General features: G+C 38.0%; 1 protein-coding gene and 1 long non-coding RNA gene across 9 annotated transcripts in view; one reads left to right on the forward strand and one right to left on the reverse strand.

Moving 5' to 3' along the window:
- Nucleotides 1-20,945, forward strand: part of GLRA2 (glycine receptor alpha 2) — a 119,732-nt gene that overhangs the window by 18,282 nt on the left and 80,505 nt on the right. For 4 of the 8 annotated variants that reach the window (XM_031503777.2, XM_077781614.1, XM_031503768.2 and 1 more), the window contains exons 3-4: nucleotides 5,720-5,787; nucleotides 12,432-12,655. In XM_031503777.2, the coding sequence (XP_031359637.2) occupies nucleotides 5,720-5,787; nucleotides 12,432-12,655 (292 nt within the window). Of the gene's footprint in view, nucleotides 1-5,555; nucleotides 5,624-5,719; nucleotides 5,788-12,431; nucleotides 12,656-20,945 lie in introns of all 8 variants that reach the window. The other 4 variants (XM_077781615.1, XM_031503770.2, XM_031503776.2 and 1 more) reach the window with 2 other exon arrangements.
- Nucleotides 17,710-20,113, reverse strand: LOC116183193 (uncharacterized). Its single transcript, XR_004147734.2, has 4 exons — nucleotides 19,986-20,113; nucleotides 19,795-19,869; nucleotides 18,678-18,723; nucleotides 17,710-17,773 (listed from the first exon to the last, which is right to left on the reverse strand). It is a non-coding gene; the product is annotated as an uncharacterized LOC116183193 (long non-coding RNA).

The raw sequence follows: 20,945 nt of genomic DNA on the forward strand, positions 1-20,945 counted from the left end.
ATCACCTCCCTCGTCTGAGCTCCGACACACAATCCCTGTTCTACAGACAATGGGATTCTCCATCCCTGGTGGGATCACTGTCTCCCCACTTAGCCCTTTGGTTCTGTTCCCAGATTCCTGCTCTATCTTCAAACTCAGGTGGGATTGATTTTAGTCTTTTCAAATACTCTTGATTATCCTGCTCTCCGTGGTAAGGGGAGAAGGGAGGTTTGGCTCAGCTTTCTCCTCTGTATATACAAAATAAATCATTTGAGATAGTGACAAAAAAACCTCTACATTGGCACAGAGTCAAATTGAGAAGGTAGACCAGAAAATATTACATATAGAAAAAGATACAAGATCCTTCACAGATCTTGCCAATAACTCCACTGTCATTCCATAAGTTGGTTCTGCCTCTTTTATTTTTGCTTCCATGTCTATGCTTTGCCCACAGTTCTCTTGTATACTGTATTTTAGTTTGCCTTACAGAATCCCTCAATAAATACACATATCAAAGAAAATTGGCAATTATAATCACACAATCTCTTGTGTGATTATAATATTCCCTTCCCACTAAGGACAATTTAGCTATATGGTTGGAATTATTGTGAAAAGTCTTCCAGGTGCTGGAAACTCTACTCCAAAAAAGACAAGAGTTGGGATGAACTTGAGGATGTAGATATGATTAGTTGCAGTTAGGATCATCTCCAGAGAAAGAGTACAAGTAAATCTTCTCAAGAATGTACCAAATGAAGCAAGATTTGTGACTGTGTACCATCAATACTGAAGAATATTTAGCAGAGGCTGGAATTAGGAGTTGGATAGAGCTTGAATGTATTCCTCTCAGCACTCATTAATCCATATGGGGACTGTTCCGCACACTGGGATGGATTCACCTCCTCTGGCAGCTGATAAGGAAAGGATTCATTCTCTAGCCAGATGGCAATAAGATCACAGACACCTTGGGTACAGGAGTTTTGAGGCAACATGCCACAGCACATTCAGGGAAATATTCTGTGTATTCTGGTTTCTTGTGGGTAAGATAAGCAGATGAGTGCCAGGGACTTTCTGTAAGTGTTAAGTGCTCCAAAGTCACAGGAGGTGTGTGACACATTCTGTGTCAGGGTTTTTCAAGGAGGCAGTGTATCAGAGAGCCCTGTTGACTGGCAGCAGCAGCAGCAGCAGCAGCAGCAGCAGCAGCAGCAGCAACCCCTCTGGGGAAGCAGAGGAAAGGGAGCTGCAGGGAACAGAAGCCATATCTTAGCTGTTTATCGGAATACCAGACATGTACTTTCTGGTTGATTTGAACATTAGCTGCCTGATTTGGGCTTGGTTTGGTGTTTTGTGTTTTTCTGTGGTTTGGTTGTTTTTTTTTTTTTTTTTTTTGTTTTTTTTTTTTTTGTTTTTTTTTTTTTTTTTGTTTTTTTTTTGCCTGAGTCCTTTCAAGAAACATTTCCCTTATGACTCAAATAACACTTTGATTATCTTGAATGTGCTTGAAAGGCAACTGGACTGTTACCTTATTGCATTGGAAGTGACAAAAGGAAAACTAGGGGGAGAAAAGGATTTAGTTATAAAGTATACTTTGATTAATTTTGTAGGTAATGTCAACTCTTTTTAGATTTTAGGCAGTAAAGTCAAATTAATTATTTCCTTTGCCTTTGAAGATTTTTATATTGTGTCCTGAAACATTGGCTATGCTTCATGGAAGTTTGCTGCTTTAATTTTAATTGAACTATTAGATTAGAAAAATCTTACAAGATGAAGTGTGGTTTAGTTTACCATTGCCCCTTTTCCTACTGCAGAATGCCCCCATTAAAAATAATTTGTTCCCACCTTTCTTACAGGCCTGCTTTAAGTATTGAAAAGTTGCAATAAAATGTCCCTGGGACCTTCTTGTCTCCAAGCTGAACAAATTTTACACACCTTTCCAATTCCCAGGATATTGTGGGTGACTGTGTCAAAGGTCTTAGAGAAGTCCAGATAAATGACATCTGTAGCCCTTCCTTCACCCACTGATGTAGTCACTCTGTCATAGAAGGCCACTGGGTTTGTCAGGCAAGATGTGTCCTTGTTGAAGCCATGCTGACTGTCCCAAATCACCTCCTGGTCCTCCATGTGCCTAGGAGGATCTGTTCTATGATCTTCACAAGCACAGATGTCAGGCTAACAGGTCAGTAGTTCCCAGGGTCCCTTTTTCTCCCATTTTAAAAATGAGTGCAGTGCTTCCCTTTTGCCAACCACCAAGAGTTTCACCTGATTGCCATGGCTTTTCAAATATCATGGAGAGTAATTTGACAACTACATCAGTCAATTCCCTCAAGACTGGGATGCACCTAATTAGGTCCATAGACTTATTTATATTAGGTTCCTCAGGTGAGAAGCAAACCTGATCTCTGTTTTTTTATTGAGTTTACTGAGTTCTTATAGTTCTTAGAGTGTTCCACTTCTACCAGCAGAAGGCAAATTAAAGACTTAATTATAATTAAGTACGGAAACGGAGGGAGGTATTTACTTTATTGTGAAATACAGTGCTGTGGCATGTACTTACTACTATCCATGTACCTACTCCTGCACATCTGGACTGCAGTCTGTGATGTGGCAGCATATTTCCTAACATACATAAGCCATGTTTTCCTAACACTGTTAAGCATGTGTACTCTGTTCTGCTGGCACTCAGGAGCTGGAACTGTGACGCTCACATATGATGGCCTTTGCAAGACAACAGCTGTGATCCTCCTTCTCCACAGTTTTTATCAGCAAGAATGGTCTTAAGGAATCCCATGCCACTGAGACCTGTAATAAAGTCCAAAATCAATAAAAACTTAGTGATGAAGAACTAGGCTACAGAGCACTTAGGTAAACTGGACACAGACAAGTCCATGAGACCACGTAGGAAACATCCACAAGTGCTTAGCACAGCTGTGGATGCTAGGTCGTTGCATTCTTTATTATCTTTAAAAGGTCATGGCAATTGGTGAAGGCTCCTAATCATATGGGTAAAAAAATGTCACTCCTATCTCTAAGAAAGACAAGCAGGAGGATACAGGAGTTACAGGCTGGCCAGCCTTATCTCAAAGTCTGGAGCAAATCCTCTTGAAGCCATTTCCAGACATGAAGGACAGGAAGATGACTGGTTGTAGTCAACATGGATTTATGAATGGGAAATCATTCCTTGGAATGCTAATAGTTGTCTATGATGACTTGGCAGGATCAATGAATCAGGGCAGAGCAGTGACTATCTCAGCTTTAGCAAGGGTTTTCTTAGTGTCTCTCGCAACATGGAACAGACCAGCTAAAAGGGCATGGAAAACTGACTGAATTGCAATGCTCAAAGAGCTGTGATCAGCAGCACAAAATCCAGCTTATGGCCAGTCACTACTGTTGTACTACTGGCACAGGTACTGGGCCAATAATTTTTAATATCTTCATTGATTACCTGGATAATGGGACATGGTGCATCCTCAATTAATTTGCAGGAGATAGAAAACTGGGAGGAATGGTTGATGCCCTAGAGTTGCCTGATATTCAGAGGGACCAGGAAAAGCTACAGAAATGGGCCAGCAGGACCTCACTGTGTTCAGGAAAGGGAATGCAGTCCTGCAACTTGGAAGAAACAATCTGGGAGATGGCCAGCTGAATGCAGATTTGCAGGAAAGGCCGTGGGCTCCTGGTGGACACCAAGTTGAACATCAGCCAGGAATGTGCCCCTGCTGCAAAGGAAGCCAATGGACTCTTTGGCTGCATCAGGCACAGCATGGCCAGCAGGTTGAGGGAAGGGATCCTTTGCTCTGCTCAGAACTGGTGAGACACACCTGGAATGCTGAGCCCAGCTCTGGCTCCCCAGTATGAGAGAGACATGAATTCATTGCTATGAGTCCAGCAAAATGTTATGAAGGTAGTTAAGAGACTGCAGGATCTGTCATACAAGAGGAGGCTGAGATTGGTGAGGCCAGAGCCTGGGGAAAAATGGTTCTGGGGAATCTCAGCCATGTGCATGGATAACTGATGAGGTGTAAGTAAAGGTAGCCAGATTCTTCTCAGCTGTGCCTAGTTACAGGAAGAGAGGCAGTGGACACAAGCTGAAACTGTGAAATTCCACTTAAGCATAAGAGAAGCATTTTGCTGTGAGGGTGACTGCACACTGGCACAGGTTGCCTAGAGAATCTGTGGAGTGTCCATCTCTGGATATATTCAGAGTCTGATGTGGCACAGTCCTTCTCTAGCTGATCCTTCTCTGGGACAAGATGGACTATGGGGACTGGGTGATCTCCAGAGTTTCCTTCCAGCCTCAATGGTACAGTGACTCAGTATGTCTGGATGTAGAGAAATGTAGGTTCAAGGTGCCTAGCTAATAGAAATACCACCAATTCAAAGAAACAAAAATGATAATATAGAGGGAAAATAGCAGACTCTGGCTTGGTTTTGATCTGGTATTAGAAATGAAAACACATTTGCAAAATAAAAAGGAAGTATTTTAAAAACAATTATTGTAAAAAACCCTGAGCTAAACAACACACCTCATTGGAATACAAAGCCTCAAAACATGTTTCTGTTGTGGTTTTTATTCCCAAAACTAACATGATTGTTTCCTTTAAGGTGGGTAGTCTAGCACTCAGGAAGTTGACAATGGACTCATTATTATTCTTCCATTTTACTAAAAAGAAAGTAATAATGTTTCCATCTTTTGTAAACCAATTTCAGACCTGAATTGTAAACCAAATGGGGATATTTATATTCTCTGCACTGACATTTTTTCATTTATAAAAAATATGCTATGATTAAAAATAGCAGTGACAAAAGATAGAAGAAAGTACTTGATACTCAATGCTTGTACCAACTTCTGTGTCACTGAAATTCAGGCCTTTAGCATGAATCCTTTTTTATTCTGTTGAGAACCCTGTTTATTTTGTCACACCTAAAAAATCAAGGAGGCTAATAGGCAACTAATTAAATATTAAGTCCTCATTCATTCTGTCACATGTCAGTGACTGCTGAATAATAGCAAAGGTGGTGGGAGGGAAGAGAATACAAATAGCTGTTTAATGAAAGCTATCTGTTCAAGCCAGAACAGATACTGCTAAAATATTTGGTCATGGCAAGCCAGAGACTTCCAGATAAGGTGCAGGAGGAGCTGCTTGTGGTCTGGAGTCAATGTGAGAAGTTTCCCTTGCTGGGAATTTCAGTGGCAAACATTTGCCTGCAGAGTGGAGTAAATGTGGAGAGATAACTTTTTGAGTTCTGGATGAAGGGAGAAGGGAGAGAGGAGTAGTTGCAGTGCTAAAGTATATTCTGTACTGGTACTGTGGATGAGAAAAAAGCCCTCACTCAACTCTCTTGTGAATCTCTAAATGCAAGGATGTTGTTCTGTGTGTTCATATAACAACTTCCAATGAAACTAGGTCAAATAAATTAGTGTTCATAATGCTTTTCTTTTGATCAAAATTTACGTGAGCTCTTTGGGAAAACTCACTTTCTGCTTGTTTTCAGCCACATCTGTACCAGATTGTACGGAGGCTGAGGGATCTGTACTTTTGTTTCAATGTATATTGCAACATTTTTATTGCATTCCACAGGTCCTCCAGTAAACGTTACTTGCAATATTTTTATCAACAGTTTTGGATCAGTCACAGAAACCACAATGGTAAGTGCTATGATGCCATTGGCAAGAGAACAGCAATACTTAATATATGTCATGAACACAACCTGTCAATTTTTCTATTTATTGTTCAACTTGCAGGTCCTCCTGTAAATGTTACCTGCAACATATTTATCAACAGCTTTGGTTCAATAGCAGAAACTACAATGGTGAGTGGGACTGATCATTGAAGCCATCTTGCGAAGGAGTGCGATGTGATGTAGAATAGAGATACTCAAGATTTGGGGATATTTACTATGAAGCTACTAAAAACCTACTAAAAACCTGAGTAAAAATAACATAAAATAAATATAAAATAATTATATATATATATATAATTAAATTCACCTATCAAGTCTAAACACACCTACATAGTGATAGCACCACAGTCTGTGGTGACTATGATGGCAGCAAATATAGGTGTGTGCAAACCTGCTTTCTCAGGTTTCATTAGCTCTGAAAAAGCAGAGGAATATCTGGAGCTCAGCTGTGGATTTCCCTGCCAAGTGCACCATATTTGAGTTGTGAGTGTGTTTTGCACCACATGCTGAATCACCTGCTGCTGCAGAAAATGGTCTTGTTTAACTGAGATAGATCTCTGTGAATTGCAGCCACATCAGTTACAGAGGAAGTGTAAAACTTGAGTTAAGTGACTAGAACATGTGGGTATAAGACTTAGGTATTTTGAGGTTAAATAAGTACTAGGAAATTATGGGATTGCACCTGGCTGAAATTTGTATTTTGACTGAATGCAAAGAACAGAGTTAAAAAAAGGTCACATTTTCATTTTAAAAATTGCAAAACATAGAATAAACAAAATCAAGCTAAGGAAAAATGAAAGTTAACATTTTCATCCAACTTATTTTTAAAAATGTTTAGTCTAGAAGTCTATCAGTCTATTATATTTTTCACTATTTGATAAGAAAAATAAAAATATATTTTTCTGATTCCATTTAAAAATATGCTGAATTTTCAAATGTTTTTCAAAAGTGAATAAAAAAGATCTGTCTTTTTAATCAAGCCTACATACACCTGACCATGGGGGTTAATCCACAGAGATATTTTTTGACAGATTTATAATAAGGTGATAAACCTATAATAATTATTAGGTGCTCATATCTATGGCACTTTTGGAGAAATTGCAGTGTAGTTTCACAGCTCTGTTTTCCAGAGATTCCTGGAATCACAGGAAAAACACAGTATCCTTGTTTTTCTGGACTTCCTGAAGCCAGAGGCAATAAAAATCCTTGGCTTCCTGTAGGACTGAAAATTTGGTAATTAATAATGAACTTGCTGCCCACTTGAAGTAAACAAAAAAAGTATCTTTTTTGTAAGATGGAATAGATATTGCCTTGTGGGCCCTGCATTTTGAAGGAAGAGAAGATTTTTAGCCTGACTTATGTATTTTGTTTAATATTAATTTAGATTAAATTGTAACTCATGCCATCATTTTAGTAAGGTCATTAAAGAATGAAGGAACACAAATCTTCTGCTCCTGAACAATTTTATTTAAAAAACCCACCCTGTTATTTAATGTTTTCTAGAGATGAAAGGTGAGTTATTGCTAGGCCAGGTTTCTTTCTTTAACAGTGTGGGAAAACTTTGCTATAAATGACAAGCTGTAACATACAGAGCTATAAAACAAATAAGTTAATGCTTTAGACTATATATCTGTAATATTTTAAAAAAACCTTAAAAGAAAACTAAAATAAATTTTAAAATGACAGGGAAATAAACATATCAGGATGTAACATAATTATCAACAGACAATTTTCATTAATTTTGGAAAACATGAATTGTTTTACTGTGTTTTAAGGATTCTGAGAAGATAGCTGTAAATATAGCATTTTTACATGTCTGTTGATCTCAGTGTTTAGAGACATCAGCATATTATTAGTACCAAAAATCCTGCACGTCACTAGCTTTACAAGATGGCATTCAATGAAAATATTTGCACGACCTAATGCTGATTGCATTAATTAGACTCCTTCATTGCTTTGATTAAATCCCCTCATTACATTTTACCTTCTATCAAATATGTTAATGTGCATCTTTCCAATGTTCATTAACACATTTTGCTGAAAATAGCCAAACATTCAAGTAGATGAAAACAAAGACTATTGGCTTTCTTATTTTGCTTTGTTCATTATATCTGCTAAAAGTGTGGAAAGATTTCTCTAAGATGCTGCTCACTAATTTGATACTAGTTTTCTTAATGTTTTCTCTCTTTTAATGACTATTGTGACTAGTTTCAGGAATCTTCTCTGAGAGGCAGACATCAATTGCTGTTTCAACTATTTTGTCTTTTTGAAATAGATATAAATGTGTGGTAAAATTGTTGGCATCCCTTATGATAAATAACAAGTTTGTTTGACTCCTAGGAATCAATTTTCCCTATAAAATGCTCTTGATGATTTTGACATAAAACTAAATGATTCATTCAAAAGCCTGGATTGCAAATTCAATAGAGACATTCCTGTCTCAGAGGAGAGGAATATTTATTGAAACCATGGACATGCACTAAAGGACATTATCAGAATATAGCTTGGACCACCTACAACAGTCCTTTGGAAATTTGGAAGATGAAAACTTGCTCAGGGAAGCTTTGTGGAGGAGAAATTAATTAACATAGCAAACGGGATTACAGTCCCAGACCTACTAAATTCAGTAACATTACCAGGAGGAGATTCTGTCCTCTGATTAAGACACACAGTACAGGATAAAATTCCTCTCAATATGAAAGGCCAGCACAACTCCAATGTGCAGCACACTCTTCTAAAAATGGAAAACTTACATTAAGAAATAAACTTTGGATTTTTTGCTAATTCAGATGGATGAATTCAACAGACTCTTCATGAGTTTAATTCCCAAAGATCTAGAGAAACAAAATGCAGATATAACTGTCTTTCTGCTCTATAATGCACATATAGGACAGTATCCTAATAGATTATTTTTCCTGCAAAATAAGTATTTTTCTTTCTTATTAAATGATATATATTATACCAAAATGAAAATAATAAAAAAAAGGCCAGAGTCAAGATTATATAGTTGAAAATTTTCTTTGATTTGTCTTTAAGTCCTAACTTGCAAATAAAGAGAAAAAGATTTTTCTGAATAAATTAACTGAATAAAGCAGCTATGAGAGTAAACTCTATATCTATTTTTGGAAGTATTTACACATGCAGTATTCAGCAGAAAATTCACTGTACAGCATGTCTGCAGTTGAGTATCACAGATGAGTAATCTACATCAGCCTGGGCAGCATCCCAAAAAATTCAGATGTTCAGTGTTCCTAATGACCAGGATTTTTTAGCTATCAGCTGTAGGAGAAGTTAAGAGTGTTTTGTATATTGACAAGCTAATTGTTAATTACAGAAATGACTAACTGTGAGGACATTGTTATTGTCGTTGTGCCGTGTAATCAGTGACTGACACTATGCAGCAGGTTCTCTGTTAGGGTAAATGATCCAAACTCCAGTTGTGTTTTGAGTACTTATGTCAGCAGAAAAACCTGCCATTTCTTAATTTTAAAAGCTGTGCTGTGGCTGGCTATATGATACTATCTCCCATTTAAAGGGAAAACACCCCATGATTACAAAAGAGTTTCTTAGATCCTGATTAATTCACATGTATACTTTTAACTAAATGAAAGGCTCCCACTGAAGCCACTGGGGACACATTGCATGCTTATGCCCACAGGTGGCCAAGTGCCTTTTCTGTTGCATGGCCTTGGAATAGGTCATCAAACCACTGCTTTTCAGTTAGCATTTATCTTTAGGATTTAGAGAGAGTCTTTTTGGCAAACCCCTCCTATTCATGGAAGGCCAGCTAAATCTGCTGTTTGTTTCTGACTCCCAGCTCAACTCCTGGGCAATCACTGCTGTTGGAGGGGAAGGTGGGAGGAGAGCTCAGACCTGAGACAAATGCTGGTTCAGAGGCAGAAAGCAGAACAGGGCAGGGGCTCCCCTGCACTCCTCCTGCCACAGCACTGCCTGAGGCCAAAGGGATCCAGAGCTTTGCTCTGGGCAGTGAATCTGGATTTAGATTTGCTGAAAAATGATATCTATCTACATTCATATAATATAGACTAAGTATATCTGTGGATCAAGTCCCTAAATCTTCAGATAGAGCTACTAAATCTAATCAGATTAATATTCTTTCAGTATGTTTGTATTACTGCGAGCTTATGACTTGAGAACAGAGGAAAACTGTTTATCTGAGTTGCCTTGAGCTATTGCTGACACTGGTAGTGCATCTGAGATTGAATCTTCAGGTCCACACTCCTTGTTCAGAGTGGTGGTGCTGTCAGAAGGAATTTGCAGCGTAGGTGTACTTGTGGTTGTGTAGGAGTGCTTTACTACAGCACACCCACTTCTACCCTCAGGACCTCACACTGTAGTGTGCCTCAACTCCATGCTGTCTACTATTCTCAAGAGAATTTTCCTTCAAAACATACTTACAGTGGTAGCTCAGGAAAAGTAAATTCAAAATTCTGCACACGATTAGGCCTGATTTTGTAAACACACATCCCTCTCAATTGCTTGCACAGCAAGCATAGGAGGAAAAAATAATGCTGTTCTTGTGATGTGTATGTTATATTTCCTTTTTTTTTCTCATTAAAATATCTACACATATATATGGAAAGCCTATCAGATGCAAAAAAAAGGTTTCAATTCTGTTTTACTTCTAACAACAAAGCTTTCAGAGGGAAAGCATTTCCAAGTGTATTGGTGTGATGACTCTGATAAATTTATGAAGGGACATATTGAAATATATAGGATAATCTTATTGGTACTATTTTTGATTTTGGTATAATATATATTACCATATGAAATATCTTCTATGAATAAAGATTTTCCGGACAGATTTTATTATCTAAATCACCAACCACTGAAGTTCATCAAAGTAATTTTTTAGATTTTGCTATATAATTTACTGGCCTGACTTATGTATGACTTCTATGTAATGGGGGAAACAATCCCTCTGTTTTCCATAGACTTCATTATATCATATCACAATGAAGAATTAAAGGCCGTCTCATAACTAGTTGTAGCAATTTTATTCTATCAGCAATTGTTCCTGCCTTCTTTTCTGCAGAATTTGAATCAGTGCATTCCTAGATTTATAGCTAAATCTGTCCCATATAAACTCTGAGACTCATATATACTTAAAGATAAATATAAGCTTAAAGACACTTTATAAACAGAAGAAACTCCCAGTTTCTAAGACCAAGAAATAAGGGATAGTATGATTATGGATGGTGTATCCTCACAAGATGTGATGACATTTTATAAGCTCAGAACTGCAAGTAGCTATTTGATATTTAAATGTCTGAAACAAGAACATCATAAAAAGTATTATGACTTGTGAAAAACAGATACAGGCTTTTGTAAGTATCTTTAATAAATGCTATTCTTGAGACCTCTCTCAGGTCTGTCTTGCTCTGATTAGTCAACATTCCTGTTTGGAATCACATCTACCCAAGAGCAAAATGCAAATGAAAAACAAAGGAAGAAAAGTTATTCACCTAGTGACATTGTAAAGCATCTTCCCATTGGGTTCAAAATCTGCATCAGTTTGGATGTCAGAAATATTCTGTCAGGGCAGCAGCACACCTCACTACTACACAGAGCAAAGGGGGCAAAAACCAAAGCTCGGAGGGGCTTGTTCACAGAGTCTGCATATGGGGCAAGCTGCTTTCTGCAGCTCTGATCAGAGTGAGAATATTCATCTACATTTCAAGGGTGATAAGTTCTTTTCTATGCAGTTCAGGTACCTGACTAAAACCCAGTCAGCTCATACATTTTCCAACTCAAAAGCACAGTGTTGCCATTTTAATGTGCAGTTGAAAATCCAAAATGTTAATGCTTTGTGTTATCAGCAGAATTATTTGATAAAGCATTCCTTCAAATAATATAATCAATAGAAATATTATTAAATATTTTTCTTTTAGAGGAAGAGTAGATGGTATTTCTAAGACAGTGTTCACGGACAAATTAAAAATAGTAATTTCAGAGAGATGAGGATCTTATTTGCTGATTTTGGAAAGCTGGGATTAGGAGAGTAAACACTTGCTACTTTCTACTCCCTGTAGAGAGTTTAGAACCTGAAAGCTCTTTTCTCACTCCTCTTTAATAACCAGTTCTTGACATAATGTTAATGTTGGCTCTAAATGAACCTCTAAGTAATTGCTGCCTTTCCCAGTTGTGACTAGCAGACCACCAAGCAGAAGAATACAGTCAGGCCAATTTTGATGGGATGCAGACAGGGAGGAGTAAATGAAGGAACATACACAGAAATCATACACTAACTAGGAAAAGGAAACAAGTAATAAATAAGAAGCAGTAATTTAATTTCTACTATACAGTTTTGGCTTCACTGGAATTAAAAACTATTCATGAGTGCATTAGACATAAATTACTTACATATTAGAATAAATTTATTTAAATTGGTAATTTTTTAGCATCTTTGTTGAACTTGTATATATTTAACTGCAATTCTTTTTGAATTTAAAACTATCTCTTAGGTGATTCACAACATTTGAAATAGGGTTACATTTAATTGGGGAGATTGCAGTTAATATTTTTCTCATCACTGAAGGATGTTTGATTTGGAAAATGTACCAGTTCTGTTTGTTTGGTTCGATGCAGCACTTTGACAATTTTAGTTTCAAATGACAACTCTGATGTTCAAAGGATAACACAAATGTTTGCTGTAATGCTGGTACTGCAGTATATCTAAGAACATAAAGCAAGCTGAAAGTGGGCTTCCAGTTTTGGTGGCTTAGTAACCTGTTTACATGACATTTCTGTAGGACTACAGAGTGAACATTTTTTTGAGGCAGCAGTGGAATGACTCACGTCTGGCTTACAGCGAATATCCTGATGATTCCCTGGATTTGGATCCCTCAATGTTGGATTCTATTTGGAAGCCAGATTTATTCTTTGCCAATGAGAAGGGAGCAAATTTCCATGATGTTACAACAGACAACAAGTTGCTGAGGATTTCTAAAACTGGAAAGGTGTTGTACAGTATCAGGTAAACCAGTTAATTTTACTTATTTTCTCTTCATCCCTTTCTTTCCCTCTCTATTTTTCTGGATGCAATGTAGATGTTTAATTTTTTTGTTGTCCCATGTGTACAACTAAAATGAAACTTAGTAATAGCAGGGTGGAAGGAAAATTTACCTATGTTTCTTTGCTAACATTTTACTTTTTGCAAAATAGTCTCTTAGTGTCACAGTGGTACTTCTTGGTCATGTTGAAAACTTGAGGCTGTCTAGAACTTTAATGGTATGCCTCAGTAATTCCCATTAGCATTAGCTCAAGTCACTTCTCTTGCAAAGAGGAAATCATCCCCACTCTTCAGTAGTCTGTAGGTTGTAATTTAAAAGTAAAGGGGAATATGAATTTAAATGACTGCTCAATACTTTAAAAACATGCTTGAAATTCAATAAATTTGACATGAAAATCACTGGATAAATTGGATGCATCTGGTCACATAAAAAAACCTGGAACTATAAAAAACATTTGTTTTTAGTAGTAAGAGCACTGAAGTGTGTGTCATGTGACTAGCTTTAGCTGGATTAATAAACACTGACAAAATATGATTTGATATGACCTGATGAAACAGGACATAAGCAGAAAAACAAAATTACATTCCACAGGCATAAATAGCAGCAAACAACCTGCAGTATTCATTTAACATTCAGCTTACTGTGAAATATTAATTGCTTAATAGAGGTAGCCAAAGATGCAAAATACTCTATTATTGCTCTTAGGATTTTTTAAAATTAAGTAATTACTGGAGCTCTGGAGCATTTTTCTTCCTGGGGATGCTTCTTGATATTTTCCTTTTTTGCATTGTGGAAAGTAAACATGATAGTATTTGTTTAACAGGTTGTTTAGTGAATTTTCTCATTTGCAAAGCAGATTACTTTAGAAGGCAGTTATTTCTGATGAGGTATTGTGGTTTTTACTGCATTTTCATTAAGGAATTACTATTGATCCAGACTCAGGATAGCTGTGCTCTTTAGGATGTTAAACGAATAAATATTAGTGTGGAATTTCATCCACTTAACATAATTCTTGTGGAAATTCCTTGATAAGAGCCCAGTAATATTTGGATAGATGGAGCAGGGTTACTGAGCAGGGTTTCAAAGTGCTCTACCTGAAGAGTTTGAGAAAAATAATAGGATACAAGGATGGTGCCAGAACTAGCAGAGTGATAAATATGCTGTCACTTACAAATATTTCCTGTTTCACCCTGAGAAAGAAATGAATGCATCTGTTGGTTTGAATGATATCAGGCACCATCTTATTGGAGGAAACAGTGCAGTTGGGTGCTGCTCTGAACACAGATGGATAGTTTTCCTGACATTTGCTCATGCAGCAAAAGTGGTATTTTGAGCTGCCATATCATATTTGTAAAATTCCCACACCTAAGTGCAAATTAACTGGGAGCAGAGTAAGCAGAATTACAAAAGAGCACTGAGCAAACTCATCGCTTCTCACAACCATAACAGAGTAACCCAGCACATCCAACCTGTCATAGAATTTTTAACACTTTCTGGAGTATGGAATCTTGAAATCAGGAGCAATTAGAAATACTTGTCTTTACTCTCTAGATACTGGGCTAGATACTTCTATTTGATGTCATCTGCTTGTAGATATGCTGTGCAGAAACAAACAAGAATATTTTAGTGATTGGTTTCAGTACATTGTGAATGTTCACTATTGAACCAATAGCACTTTGCCTGTCATTGTGATATTTAACATTTAGCATTTAGTTGCTTTAGGTATTTAAAGCACTTGACAAATGCCTCAGGGATGTAGCAGGTAGGCTGTTTTGTCATATTTTCAAATTTAACAAAATCAAGATCAAATTAATCTTGCATAAATAAATACTGTTCTTTGCATAAAGTGAGTTTAGAAGTACACATGGTACTTTATGGTCAAGAAGCAAGGGGTGTGTATTATATGACAGCGGGATCCCTCTTCCCTATATACTGCACCAAAAACATGCAAAAACACCATGCAGGAGGCTGAACTGGCTTATACTGCTAAGTGCTCTCAGAGGCCAAACCTGCCCTTTCTGTACAGAACCTGGAAAGCCACCTGAGACAACAGTTCATGGTCCATATTTTACCAAAATGACGTATTTGGTGTAGGATATGGGTGCTCAGAAAAATAATGAAAAGGTGTGTGAGGGTCTGGGCCATGTATCACCTCCTGTGTGGTGCTTGGCTGCAGGAATTACCTCACCCTGTGAGATAAAGGCTCTTCATCCTTCTCTTGTACAGCTGGTCAAAGAAACAAGCCTAACACAGCACAGAGAGGCATAATATAGATTTTCGTCAGTTTGCCTTATAATAATAATGATGCTCATACTTGCAGATTCCTACAATTATATTTAATTCCCTGGTAGTTGTTACAGAAAATAAAAAGTCATTCATGGTTGAGGTACCCACCTCTGAATCATAACTTTAGGAATCCAGCCCCATTTTTATATGTTTTCTGCATATTCAGATGATTACCTTGATACCTTTTTTGATCTCAGATAGCATGCTGTGTACAGCCTCAGGCTCTGTAGTTGGGTAACTGCTCTGCACCTTTGGGTGCTGCAGGGAAAACTAGAGCCTTGTGGAGGGAACCCAGAACTACTTAATACTGTAAATATATGCTATTGCCACTGGAGATGTAGCAGCAGCTCTTAGAGGAACATGCATTTTGAGAAGTCTGCAATTACAGCAAAGTTATATTCAGCAAGGCACTTTAGTCAGGATCAGCCTCAGTTCCACTCATGTACAACAGTTGAAAAACTGTTAAATAGCTATAACTTTTATTTTAAAGCACTCTGTAGAGAGCAGTCAACAAGAAATGTTTGTAATAGCAGTGTTGAATAAATTAGTTTCTGTTTATATTGTGTGCTGAAAAAACAGTATGAGTTCAAATCATAACCTACACAGTTTCACCCCCTAGATACTTGTGACTCATCTGCTTCCAATCCTTGACTGATTTCTGCATGGATTGGATTTTGGAGGGGGTTCTGCCCTTGGAAAGTGTTGCAGCACGGTGTGATGGTAGCAAGAGTCCTGTTCCAGGCACTCACATTCTGTATGACACCTGCATTTTGCATTGCACACCCCACTGCACAGGCTTTATGTTCCAGGGACAAGGATCGTGTCTTCTCCTCTCCCTGAGGACACCTGGGACATCAGGAAAATGCTAAATAAACTCACAGAAGGCTTTATATTCTCTCTGAGCCACCCATTTGTGCTACCTGATTCCCACAAACTCATTTCAGGCTGCCAGCCAGCTCAGAATATTAGCATCTGCCTAAAAGCTTATTTTAGCAAAATGAGGGAAAGTGGTTTTATTTAAGGTTTGTGGCTTTTTTTCTGCATTAATTGCCTCCTTCTCTTTTTAATATTTTCAGTGCATCTCAGCCATATGAGATTGATTCAGAAGGTGATATAATTCAACCGTAATATTGATCCACAGCATTGAATCTAGAATATATTGCTCAGGAAGGTAAAAGCATTGTAAATTTATAAATATATATATATTTTTTTTTAACTTGCTGCTCCAGAGAACACTCTCAGTTGAGCTTTGCTCTGAATTGTAATGCCAGTGTATTTAGCCAGAAATAGTTACAAAGGAGATTACTACATATTTTTTAAATATGAGAAGATTTTAGAATATGTTGTATGATTTAATGAGAGACACTTGGAATTCTAGAGAGGAGATCTGTGCAAATTCACAAATTACATTTCTTCCCCTATTTTTGCAATTCCTGTTCAAAAAGCAACTAATTACCTAGGAAGATTTTTCTCAAGTCTTTCAAAATACCTGTTTTTCTATCGTTCTTTTTCTTCCCAGTGCCAGAGAACTGTTACTCATGTAGACAATTAGTTCCTTGCGGTTTCAGCTATCGACCTAGTTTTAATTGTAAATGTTGCTGTGGCTGAGGGCAGAGTGTCTGCTGGAGAGCACTTCTGTGCTGTGGGGCACTAGGAAACAGAGAAGGCTCGAGCTGTTGGATTGCTCTGTTTGTGTAGCTGCTCTGGGAATGCTTACCAGCCCTCCATTCCACAGCAAGTAGCTGACAGGGCAGTATGTACATCCCACCAGTGGGAGCTGGTACATCCCAAAGCCCTCACCTGCTTATGCAAGCCAAGAGAAATATCTGTGAAATAGTACATCTATTTGCAATGCTGCCTCCCACGCCAGCTGCCTTGCTCAGGAGTTTCCAAAATCAGCTGTTCCTGGTGTGGCCAAGCACTGAGGGACAGAGCACTGGATCAGCTCACTCCTCCACCCCCATGACCCCACACAGGTCTAGGTGTTAAATCAGGAGTTATGACTGCCATGCCCATCACATAAATCATCAGAGGTAATCCATGACACTTTCATAATGCAGATTTTCTGAGAGAAACTTCTGTGTTTTGTAGTCTCCTCTGTACTCCTGTTCTTTGCCTTCTGGGAAAGAAAAGCAGGTTAAGGAAATACATAGGTAGCACTGCTGATCCCTCTGCAACAGACTGCTCATGGCAAAAACATTCACTATCCTGCTGAAATATATTGCTTTTAAATAAGATACAGTCTTGGAATTTTTGCATGGCTACTAGAGAATATGTTGCCACGTTACATAGTGAAGTCAGGTGTAGGTTTTCTAAAACAAGCTTGGGGTACAGACTTTATCAGCTAAATGATATTGAGGATCCATTTATACCAATTATGAGTAAATCTTCATCATCCCAGCACAGTCTAGCCTAGCAGAGTTGTAGAAAATTTTATGTTCTACAGCTCTGTGTGTGTTCTGTGCTTTAATTTGATGACTTCAATTTTATTTTACAATCTAGTGTTGGGATTTAAGAGGATTTGGACTTTAATAGCAGCATTGTCTGTCCATGTGACAGATTGGCAGAGGTGGGATCACAAAGACGTTTATCATGATTGACATGTCTGTTTGCTTATTAAACTGCCACCTCACACAAACATATCTATTACCTCAGGTCCTTTCAGAATAACACTGGTATTGACAAGGTGGTGATTTTCCCTTGGGAGTCAATGTCAATAATCACAGGGACATTTTCACTGAAAATTATTTAATTCTTCCATTGGCAAAAAGGTACAATGCTCCATTTTAACTGCCCTGAAAAAGCAAAATGCATCAAATGTCTTAATATATTCCCTACATTTATACCAAACCAAAACATTTAAGAACAGTCAATGGAAATGCTAACTGAAATAGAGAACATCTAAAACATTTTGGTGTTTGACAAATAATATGTATTGTGGGCTGAGGCCTTATAGGGCTGCAATCATTAAACTTTATTATGCTGCACAATGTTACTGGGACTCAGACACTTCCCAAATGTGGCTGTATGCTGTGTGAATCCAGTGAATTTGACAAATTTTTCTTCCCATAAGCATGATTACAATAATAACAATGGTTTCAGAAGCTAAAAAAATTGCAGCCTTTTTTGGGACAAGCAGCCGCTCTCATTACAGCTGAACCCAATGTTCTTGAATTATCAGCAGCTCTCTGTTTTTCCTTTTCCTTTTCCTTTTCCTTTTCCTTTTCCTTTTCCTTTTCCTTTTCCTTTTCCCCCTTACTCCTGCCTCTCCTTCTAGCCCCACTCCAGCCCCTTCCTTTTGGGACCTCTTAAATAAATGAACTCAGATTATTCTCATCCTTCGGGGTTGTTTCTAAATACTCTCTTTAATCATCTATTTTCTTCTTTCTCATTCCCTCCCAATCTACAAATTCAGTCTAAGGATCTAGCCCCAAGTTTCCAATACCCTTACTTTCCTGTCGTATCTTAAGTACTTGCTTTGCATAACAAATAATAAAATCTACTAAATAAATAATAGAGCCTAATGTGGGTACTTTGTTATGCAACTAACATAGCTATTGTGAAAACCCCATTGATTATACTGCTTAAGAAAAGAATAATTTGCATTTTAATGACACAAAATTAGTTGCTTTTCACTTCATAAGGCATTTAAAGCAAAGCAAGGATAAGGTCATTATATCTGAGCATATACTGCCTCACCTCTTCCTTTAAGGCCAGGCACATCTCCAGATGAGGCAGGAGAGCACTGGAGGAAAATACAAACACAAGAGGGGAGCTGCTTAGACCAAAGGACAATACTGCCAGGAGAACAAATGGCTCTGAACTGGTCACAAGTAAGCTCACAGAGGAAGTTACAAAGTTTACAGCCATATACACCTTGAATTCCTGCAACCATATTCCAGCACAAACAGGGATACACACACTAGATACCATGAAATTAACTTTGATTGTTTTTGAAAGAGGATGTGACTCTGGGTGATAGCAGATGATCAGACTTGATGGCAGAAACGTCACTTCTACAGCCCTATTCCTGTGTCTCAATTAAAATGAAGACTTTGTTCTGAGCAAAAAAGTGAGAAATGCTGCTGGAGACCAATTTGTACACGTGAAGTTGATCTTGGCTGGCAGGATCAAAAATACTGGCAGGTGGCTACTTCTGGATATCTGTGCCAACAGGATGGTTGCACAGCCAATAGACATCTGTGTACACCCTCCTCATGGCTATGGCAGTCCTTGACTGCTGGTGATCAATCACTTCATTTAACCAGCTAAAGGTTAGGTGTAAAATGATGCAGGTGAAGGAACCCTTCCTAAATGGTACAAAAAAGCATGATTTCCTAGAACATGGTCCCAGGTATAAAGGTCTTTTGACAATTGGATTGAAATATGTGGCTTAGAACTGAGATGTCATCACGCCAGGAGGAAAGCAACACCATACCAAACACACACTGCAGGAAAACTAAGATAGAAAATGACAGAGAAAAAAAGAAAAGGTGAAATACTGTTCTTCAAGTAAAGGAAACAGGTGCTTACAGAATTTAACTGTTACATACAGTCACACTTGAATTTAATTTCATAGATTTTTTTGAGCAATAATTGGAAAATAATTTGCTGGCAGCTCATGTGCTGACATTGTGTATCTGCAGACAGTGATTGCATTACAATGAGAAGTGGGATGCCTGAAATGAGAACTCCACCACCCCGCTCTGTGCCAGCTCCTGTGTTGTTAAGCAGTACATGAAGCAAGGCAAAGCACTGGAGGGAGTGAGAACATGCTCAGCAACAGCAGTACGTGAAACTCCAGCCTATAACTCACATTTTCTCATAGCAGAGAGCGTTCCACATTCCTCTAAACTCTACTTCAGCCCATTCTCACCTGGCAGAAATGAAGCTGCAGAACATGACAAATATTAGAGAGGAATTTCAGGATTCCTCAAAAATAAGAAAAAAACAGTCAGTTCAACTCTTCCATTTAACAGGACAAAGCCCGTAGACTGTGAAAATTACCAGAAATGACATTCAAAATGATGAGTCAGGTCCCTGAAAAAATAATGAGATGGACTACAAAATGAAAAGACATTTAAAAGAAGAATGCCACTGGGAAATTTTTTTGCTGCCTTCTGATAAGTGATCGGTGTGTGTGCCCTTCTTTCAGGCACCCAAGAGAGGGGGCTGGGAGGAATATAAAGAGATTTTAGATTCTCCTCCCTGTTTCAGTGTCACTAGCCTGAATGGCATTTGCTCCTGTGTCATGCGATGCTGTCATGGTTGCTGTGCAACTTCATCTCCCCTGCCAGTTTAATAGGGAACTTTATCTGCTTGTGCTTAGGTAGTATTTTAATGTTATTTCAGCAGCTACAAGGATCAGGAGTTTAATATTTCAAAGAAGAAAAGTACCACTAAAATATCTTTAACTTTATTGTCAGCTTGGAGCTTTAAGAATAATACCAGAAACCTTGCAATTTACAATGGCACCTTTAGATTTAACAATGCTGGAAAAAAGAAATCCCACTTGTGTCACTAAATCCAGCACTGAAGGGTTTGCACAGGTATTAGTATTGTGATAAAAATGGCATGTAGCCAATGCTACCAGTGATCATGCATGTGCTATTTATGTTCTGGTATTTGCAGCATAAAATCCTAGATTGTGAAATCTCTTGTCCCAGCAGCTGAGGTGCAGATGGGCGTAGTGTGAAAGAATGAAAGGATAATAATAGAGACAAAATGTTATTTTTAACATGATGCCTACTCATGGTGAGGCATATATTGCTTTTCATGCTAGTGAGGAGATAATCTTGGGGTTTTTTGCAGGAGGGAGGGATTTATACCCTTATCTACAGGACTTTTTAAATTCCCAACAGTATTTCTATACATAACAGGACTGATCCTAGTTATTTATTATTACAAAAAACTCTGTGAGGAGGCTGTTGTTCTGTAGCCCACTCACAACCCACCTTTCCCGCAGAA

This window comes from Lonchura striata, chromosome 2 (genome assembly GCF_046129695.1).
Source record: "Lonchura striata isolate bLonStr1 chromosome 2, bLonStr1.mat, whole genome shotgun sequence".
Taxonomy (NCBI): Eukaryota; Metazoa; Chordata; class Aves; order Passeriformes; family Estrildidae; genus Lonchura; species Lonchura striata.